At 34.0% G+C, this 9,531-nt stretch overlaps 1 protein-coding gene across 1 annotated transcript; it reads right to left on the bottom strand.

Moving 5' to 3' along the window:
- Positions 1 to 7,118: 7,118 nt before the first annotated feature.
- Positions 7,119 to 8,303, bottom strand: LOC113696638 (zinc finger BED domain-containing protein RICESLEEPER 2-like). The gene is made up of 2 exons (XM_072056140.1): positions 7,908 to 8,303; positions 7,119 to 7,814 (listed from the first exon to the last, which is right to left on the bottom strand). Exons 1-2 carry the CDS (start codon positions 8,301 to 8,303, stop codon positions 7,119 to 7,121), a joined length of 1,092 nt encoding a protein of 363 aa, XP_071912241.1.
- Between the last annotated feature and the right edge of the window lie 1,228 nt (positions 8,304 to 9,531).

Below are 9,531 nucleotides of genomic sequence, written 5' to 3' on the forward strand. Positions count from 1 at the left end.
GTTATGAGACACTTTTTTATTCAATATGAAATTTACTTTCTTTTCTAGGTGACCACTCAATAAAATAATTAGTAAAGAGCAAGATTGCTTGGGAGTAGAAGAGATAAGAAATTAAGGTTTAAAAGATAGTAAGTAATAAGGAAAGAATAACAAACCAATTTGATTATCAAACTCCTCTTGACCTTGAATATCACTTTATAGAACAAATTTCTTTAAGTTGATGAGATACAACTAATCTTTGTGTACAAAGGAAGGATCACTTTCTCCTTACCCCAAGCTACACTTGGTCAAGTTAGGAAGTTTTACTATCACTCAGGATAACCGTTACAAAGCTACACTATTGAAATATTTTTCTCACACAAGAAAAGTTTACACGAATTTCACACAACTAAGAGTACAAATCTTCTTTGTAGAGTATTTTCTCACTAAAACTACTCTTGATCTTTCGTATTCTCAATGTACAAAAGTTGTTTGAAGTTTCTGACCATGCATTATTTATATAAGACAAAGAAAATGCTTCATTAATGTTTCCAACGAATAGAAAGTAACTGAAGAGTCAACTAGCCATTGGGAGTATTGGACGTCCGATACATCCGATGCTTGCGTCCGACAACAGATAGAGAGTTTGAGAAATCATCTTATTTCTATCGGACATCCGGTGGAGACATTCTGCGTCCGATATGATCTTCTAGCATTTACCTTGTTTATTGGATGTTCGGTATTGATTTCATGAGCGTCCGACAGCTTTCGACAATTTTTATCTTCTTTCAATTTGCCCTTGTTCTTTGAATCAAATTGCTTTAGAACTGAAAAGATTTCTTATGGAAAAGAGATTAGTAATATCCAATTGTTTTGTAAACATCAAAAGACAGGGATCAAGATCATCATTATTCCACTGGTTGCTTATTGAAATTCGCTATTATAACTAGAGAAATAGTTGGATACTTTGGCAATATCTCAGGATCTTTTCTGGATAAATCGCAAGTTTCATATTTATCAAAAATCACATCCCTACTAACAATCACCTTTTCTATGTTTGAATTGAATTATTTGTACCCCATAGTCTTATTATTATAGCCAACAAAAAAAACTTTTCAGTTTGATCATCCAATTTCTTTTTTAAATGATCTGGAATATGTGCATACACAAGACAATCAAACTTTTTTGTAAGAGTAAGAAATATCTTAACTTTTTGTCATCCTCGCTGACTTTGCATAGTTAATGTTTCAATATCATTATATTTCAATCATTTTAATCAATTTGACATGAAAATTACAAGTAAAAAAAATGAGATGTGATATAAAACATTTAATAAGCCTCACCTTCTTGGAAATGGACATAGCCTGAAGAAGAGCTAAGATGTTACTGGGCAAGTGATGAAAACTTGTATTCTCTTTTATCCATGAGAATTCAGATATTCCGTAACCTCTATAATCAAATGCAATCCTCTTAAACCTGCCCAAGATACAATAAGCATTTGGTTGCGTCAAGAATACCAAATCTCAGGAAGCCCATGATAGAACAATACAACTTTCGATTTTTCTTGTAAACTTTCACCCACATGAAGTTGGATAGAGTATTGCATTTTTGGTTTGACGATGATGTACTTGTATTTGATTCCATCCTTATTAGTCTTCTCAAATTTTTTGACACCATTGGGATAATGTATTCCACTGATAAAATTCCTTCTGATTTTACCAATACCATCTATTCTCCAATCATATTCAACTAAATTTTTGATTTCGTAGAATCTCTTGCAATCCTCTTCGCCAAAACCGATAATAAAGATAGCATACAGACCATAGCTTACCTCGTCTTTTTTCTTTCCCCTATATACACCAATCTGTTAAAAAAAGAAAAAAAGTATTGATCTATTCCATTTATAGTCAATATCAAATGTTATATTAAATGCACTTAATATTTTTTTATAAATACTCTTAATATTTGACGCATATCTCCTCGGTGTAATCACAAAAACTCCTATATGAATCCATCACTCTGAAAATAAAAATCTTCTGAATGGCACTCATGACTTTTTCCTCTTTCTCTGTTTCTAAGAAAGTGAACCCACTCATGACGAATAATCTTGTAGCCTAGAGATTATATTTGACAAATAAAAATGCAGAATTGATATTGACATAAATGTTAGCTACTGGTATGGTACAAACATAACTGTTGACTACACTTATTTGAAATTTCAAATTATGCAAATAATATCCTTATTACAACAACCATATCTTTTTTGAAGTGATGATTGAAAAGAGTATCATTGCATGACCAAAAAAAAAAGAAAACAAAGAGAATTACTAAGAAAAGTATGATAATGAAAATCAATATTAAGTTCTACTTACATCACGGGGAGGATGGCATCTAGTATTTCCAAGGATATATTTATAATCGCAATCTAAAATTAGTCCTTTTTCTGCAGGATACTGAAAGACTTGCTGAGTGTAGAATGGTTCAAGTTTCTGGGCAACAATTATAATATTCTCGCCATACCATGGTTTCATACAATTAAAAGTGTCTTAGATAGCTACAAATGCTCCTCCTCCATATGCAATAAAATGATATTTGATGTCAATATGTTTGCTGCATTCATGAAAATTTGGATTTCTTGTAAATTCAATAGTAGACATGCTATCACAAAATATGTTGGTAGGACCATCTTACTTGTGTTGTAAAAATCTAAGCATTCTCCTCAACCAAAATACTTGAATAGCACTCCTCATAGCAGTCATGTACTCTACTTCTGCTGTGGACAATGCAACCACCTGTTATTTCTTTAAAGATCAAGAAATAAATCAGATCTCAAATAAAATGCATAATCAGAAGTGCTCTTTCTTTGTATTGGTGACCAAACCCATCACTGTCAGTACATCCAATATACCTTCAGATTGCGTATCTTGAACATATTTCAAAATCCTATTAGCAGTTTGCAAGTGGGATTGGCGTGGAGATTTCATGAATCTACTGATCACACCAACCGCATATGCAATATCAAGTCTTATAGAAGTTACGTACCTGAGATTTCTCATCAATCTCCTGCAATAAGCAGCATTAGCAAAATCACCAGTGCCATCTTTAGTCAACTTCAATTTCTCTTCAATGGGGGTCATCATTGGTTTAGCCACATTCATCTTAAACTTTTTCAAAATATCACCTGCATACTTCCTTTGTGAAATAAAAATTCCACCATTTAACTGATGAACCTCAATACTAAGAAAATAAGACATCAAACCCAAATCTATCTTCTCAAATTAGCTAATCATGGCCTCCCTAAATTCAGAAATTAGTTTGGGATTATTGTCTGTAAATATCAAGTCATCCACATACAAGCACACAATAAGAACATCTCCTCTAGGGTTCAATTTGATGTACAAAGTATGCTCATATAGACATTTTTATAAAATCTTTCTCAACAAAATAAGTATCAATGCGAATATACCAAGCTCTAAGAGTTTGTTTCAACTCATATAATGCCTTCTTCAATTTATAATCTGTCTTCTTGATCCTTTCTAACATAACCTACATGCTGCTCAAGATATACCTCTTATTCAAGAAAATTAATTAAAAAAGCAAATTCGCATTTATTTGATAAATTTTTTAATAATTATTTGCAGCAAGTGAAACAATAATTCGAACAATATCAAGTTTGGTAATTGGGGCAAAAATTTTAAAATAATCAATACCTACCTTCTGCTTATAGCCTTTGAATTAGGGGTGCAAACGAGTCGAGTCAAATCGAGTTTTGAATTTATCGAGTCGAGTCACACTTATTTATACGCGAGTTCGAGTTCGAGCTCGAGTTCGTCGAGCTCGAAAAATGGAGCTCGAGCTTGGCTCGATGTAGGAAAAGGAAAACTCAAGATCGACTCGCTTATGGCTCGCGAACTTAGCTTGAATTCTGGCTCGCTGATAAGAATATATTTTACATATTTTTAGTGTGTTTTATTAGTTAATTTTGGTTTGATTATTTAGTTTTATAACTAAAATAACTAAGGTTTTGGTAAAAATCTACATTTTATGTTAAAGTGGCTAACATTGCATTTCTATTGATTTTTATGGTAAAAATTTCATATTTTGTAGGTTTAATGATTCAATCATCAAATGAAGTACATTGAGAAGATATTTGGATAATTGAAGATGGATTAAAGTGGTGAAAATAAAATATGAAGTGTAAAAGGAGAAATGCAATTTGAATCAAGAAAAGTCAGCTTTGACAACTCTGACACGTTTTGGTATTTTAACTATATTTGGAGCTACACAGATTGGATTGAGGTGATATTTATACCATTTTGAAGCTAAGAGATAGATCTAAATTCGGTGTGAAGACATCAGAATCCAATTCAACCGATTACTCAGTCAAAAAGTCAAAATACCAAAATTCAACACTGCTGTCCAAAGTTGAAAACAGGGGTTTGATCAGGTGTTAGTATTTCGGTCATATCTCAGCCTACAAAACTCTGATTTGGATGATTTTTAAAGCATTGGAAAGATAATTCAAAGGGCTAAAACTTTTGTGTTTTACACAAAAGCTAGTTCCGGTTCCATCATACAGAAAATTACAGTTGAAGTGAAAACAGAAACACAAAATTGAAAACATGAGTTAATAAAACGCGACTGCAAGCTGTGTTTTTTATAGGCGCGTTTTGTAGTCGAACTTCTGCAATTTGTTCAGCCATTTCTCTTGTGTTCATACTACTTTCTAGCTATAAGTTGCAAGGGAATTCAGTGCACATGCTTCAGAAGACAAAAGGGTAGATAATATGGCTTATTTTCAAGTAAAAAACATTTGTTATTGACTATCTTAACAATTTCAGATTTGGGAATCAAGTGTGGAAAGTTTGACCAGTGAAAAATGAGCTTTTGGAGTAGTTTATATGCAGAGACATTTGGGAGGTCTAAAAGGATCATACGGGAGAAGTTTGGAGTCTGCAAAAATATAGCTTTTCCATTCTCTTAGTGCTAGATTAGTTTAGTATAGAGTAGCAGTTCATCCTTCTTGTTTATTAGCTAGGCAAAGATGAAGAAGGAGATGAAGAAGGCAAGGAAAGACCTCATGTGACAAGGGTTATTTTTTCTTTCCAACTCTTTATCTTTTGTACTTGATTCTAAGTTTAGTTAATATACAAGTTATGGATTTATATGTTATTATGTGTTTCTAAAGTTTATGCCTTGAGTTTGGTTGAACTTTCTATAATTGCTAGTGTTCATTATTTGGTTATTTGAATCTATTATTTGGGTAAGTTATTTAGCACTTTAACTCTTTAAATCATGATTATCTAAGGTGTTGTTTATGCAATAAAAATTGAGATTTAACACTGGTTCAAGAAGTGCTAAATATAGGGAGTACACTCACGAGAGTAGAGGTGCACCTATGTGGTTTTAGTGATTCATTTCATGTAATTTCATTGAAGAAATGAACTTGTAACTAATTTCATAACCATGATAATAGGTATGGAGTGGTTATGAGTATAATTGATTCACTACGAAAGTAGGATTCAAATGCATATACCCTAAACAATCATAAATATCCAAATGTCCACTAATACAAATTATCTGAATGTCCACAAATATCCACTAATACAAATTATCCAAATGTCCACAAGAAGTCTACAGAATACCAGCTTGTTGTCCACAAAAACCAAGGCATGACATGAAGCGAGAATTTCCTGAGTGCATCCTGGAACTTTACTCATTTTTGTTTCTAATTCCTCACGATCAGTTAGTCCAACAACTCTAGAAAATTCCTAAAGATTAAAAGAGTCATAAGAAAAACGATTTGGCAAAAATGCAAATGCCAAATACGAATTTTCAAGCTTCTAATTTTCATACCATATCATCAGATGTCATTGTGCCAGTCTTGTCAACTCATACAACTCATATCCAACAAATATCCCGAAGTTTCATGAGTATAATCACATTAAAAGAGAAAAGGAAACTGACAAGCATGCTAATCAAACTATATAATATAAGAGCTTTTAATAATTAGTCTCATGATACCAACAAACATGAGTTATTCAATTTGACACTCGTCATCAAACAAGTAGCAGAAACCCACCAATAAAAGGTAATCCAACATTCAATAATAAAAACCTTATCTAAATTGCTCCATATGACAAGTCTGCTAACAAATACAAGCTGACCCTTACTGATACAACACAGCAACATGGCAGAGGCACCCAAGTGACCCAAGCCAATACATGATTCCATTACAAACCTCCACATCTGGATACAAGACAACCCATCCTAACTAATATCATTTCAAATTCTCTTCCCAGCCAGAGGAAAAAGAGTGTTTATGTGTTCTGCATATAGAAGTAAAACATTCACTCTAACTTTCTCCCCTTTACTAGTACTAAACAAAGTTCAGTACCAGCAATGCATCCACTAATAACAGAGAACTCATATCTCGTCACACCGTATGATTGCCAAGGTAACTAAAAAGTATTAAGCATGAAATAAACCATCAACAATCTTGTCTACATTGGATACAAAATAGTAACTAGCAGCCATACACCCAAATTTGCACAAGGTCGCACTATAATAATCTACATCACAAGCAGCTCATTTGTTTGGATTTGTCAACCAACAACCTCATATCCCGAACAAGTACAGATTTGATTACACGGAGATCAAATCCAGCATTCTAACAACTTTAGAAAAATTGATCTAACTTCCAAATTAAAAGCATTGAGATCTTAATACCATGAGTTATAATTGGACAAAACTCTAAATAGGAAATTAAAGGTGAATTACCTCAAACATCTCTAAAGTCAAGAAATAGGCAACACAATCTCTTGTCTATCCTTCAATTTCTGAAAAAACAAAAAATTAAAATAAAAGAAATTAAGAAATAGTAAGGCCGAATTTAAATATTATGCGTGATAATTTTGTTTTTTTGTTACCTTTTCCTTTTTCTTCATGCCGTGTAGCTTACGACACCAATCTCCAGCAAACATCAACATTTCTACAGTTTCTGGAGCCAAGGAAGCACGGTAAGAGTCGATTACTCTGGTTCCAGCACTAAATGTAGCTTCTGAAGCTAAAGTGCTTATTGGAATGGCTAAAATATCAGCAGCCATCTTGGGAAGAATCTTGTATTTTGTTGTGTCTTTCTACCACTTCAAGGCATCCAAATTCATAATGTCTACCGTTGAATCATCTGTAGCTGTGAGGAGACCATCTTCAGAGTAGGTATCCAACTCATTCTTGATGGGTTGAACACTCTTAACGGTTGCAATATGGGTAAGAAATTCACTCATACCCGAAACATGGGACACTGATGAAGATGCACTACTGCTGTTCTTGGTTGGGTGATCATTGCCGATTAGTAGTTGAGAAGATAATCCACTTTGGCCTGAAACATGTATCTCCACATATTCATCATATAGGTCATACAAGGCTTGTTGAACCTTGCCTATATTGCTTTGCACTTCATGTGAAGGATAAAGCAATGGAAAGCAATAGTTTATGACTCTCATCTTGCATCTGGGATCCAAAATAGCTACTATAGACATTAACAAGTTAGATTCTCCCAAGTACTTATCAAATTTCAACTTCATCTTTTGCACCATTGACCGGACAAAGTCATCTTCATCATCAACCTTACTATCTAGTAGTACTTTTATCCGACAAACTTCATTTAGATACAAATTTGCTGTCGGATAATCACTACCAGATATCACATGAGTTGCTGTCCAAAAAGCTTTTAAAATATTGCACACTTTTGAAACCTTTTCCCAATCTTTTGTGGTTGGATAGAAATCATAATTTGGCTCTCTATCTCTGTAGCTTGGAAAAACATCTTGAAACTTTAGTGCACAAGTCAGCATCTCATAAGTAGAATTTCACCTTGTTTTGCAATCATAAATTAGCATTTTTTCTGGCAACTGCAGCTGGTGTACAATTTCAGCAAATTGCAAGCGTCTTCCATCTGTCTTATTGATAAACTCCACACTGTCCTTGATTGTGTCAACTATTTCCTTGATTTGACTGAGTCCGTCTTGAACCATCAAATTCAGTATATGAGCATAACATCTCACATGAAACAACTTTCCATTTGCTAATATACACTTGTTTCGGGAGAAAGTGTCCTTCAAACATCTCAGTGCACTGTCATTATTTGAGGCATTATCGACTGAGACTGTATAAACCTTGCTCTCAATTCCCCAATCCATTAAACATTTGAAAATAGCATCCGCAATTTGGATGCCTTGACGTGGAGGAGGGACGTGCACAAAGTTGAGAACTCGTTTCTGCAATCTCCAGTTATTATCAATCCAATGCCCGGTTATGACCATATATTCATTTTTTTGGTTCTTGGACTTCCAAAGATCTGTAGTCAAGCTGATTTTCTTGACTTTCTTTAATTGGTTCTTCAATTTTGTCTTCTCTCTTTCATAAACTAATGTGCAGTCATTTTTGTTCATAGTCCGATTGATTCTTTGCCATTCGGGCATCCCTCTTTTTTGCATCAAATTGAAGCCTTATTCCTCCATAGTTAAAAATGGATGCTCATGCATAAGCACCCATTCAGCAGTAGCTTCTCTCATGACTGCCATATCAAACCTCCCGGGGTGAAGGTAGGTTTGAGAAGCTTCGGCAGAGTCAGAAGATGGGAAATTGATCATTGTTTGCTGTGTTGGTTTTTTGAGTTTTTGCAAACGGATAGCACATGACTTCCTATGCCTTAGCAAACTTGAAGTTGTACTGGTTTTCGTCTTCTTGAACTTTGCATGGCAATGAATACACTCCGACATAAGAGTTTTTTGATGGCCAACTTCAACACCTTTGAAGTCATCCCATGCTACTGATTTTTTGATCATCTTTTTTTTTGAAAAGCATCCAATCCATCATCCGCAGCAGCTTCTTCCACAACTGTTTCAGTGGTTATATGTGTATCACCTTCTAATGCTTCATCTTCACTCCCTAATTCTTCATCACCAAGAGAGAATTCCAAATTTTCGTCAATGTTAACAGCAATACCCTTGTCAGTGATATTCACCAGACTAGCAGAATCACCAACTGATCTAATAATTGGTGAAAACTGCTCTTGGTTGGACGTATCCATTTTATATTCTCAATTTCTTTTAACTATACCCAAAGAAAAAAAAAAGGACATGAGCAGCATTCTTTAATTCCAAAAACAGATTACTATTACTAGGAAACAAGTTAGTAGTAGTAATTATTTTTAAGAAACAAGAGGACAGCAAGTCCCATAATGACAAGAACACATGACCATGGAATAATAAAAAGTAGCTTGTACTGTCAACACAGTTTTCACCCCCAAAGAAACAAGTAAAAAACCATAAAACCATGTCTACTAGAATTGAATAAAGGTAGAGATAGTTTTCACCCACACATACAAGTCCCATAGTAGCAAGAATACATGAAACTTGACCTAGTCCCTTGGGGTTAAATGATGGAAGGCATCCTGACTGCCTTGTTTCCTCATTTTGGAATTTTTCTTCACTAGATTTTTAAGTAATTTATCTTCATGTCTCCTTAAATGCCACTGTCCCATATTTA

Source organism: Coffea arabica, chromosome 6e (genome assembly GCF_036785885.1).
Source record: "Coffea arabica cultivar ET-39 chromosome 6e, Coffea Arabica ET-39 HiFi, whole genome shotgun sequence".
Classification (NCBI taxonomy): domain Eukaryota; kingdom Viridiplantae; phylum Streptophyta; class Magnoliopsida; order Gentianales; family Rubiaceae; genus Coffea; species Coffea arabica.

Coding starts and splice junctions, on each gene's coding strand:
- LOC113696638 (XM_072056140.1), bottom strand. CDS start 8,303: ATGGTCATAACCGGGCATTGGATTGATAATAACTGGAGATTGCAGAAA. Junction 7,815..7,907: donor GCTTGCAATTTGCTGAAATT/GTACACCAGCTG, acceptor TGTGCACTAAAG/TTTCAAGATGTTTTTCCAAG.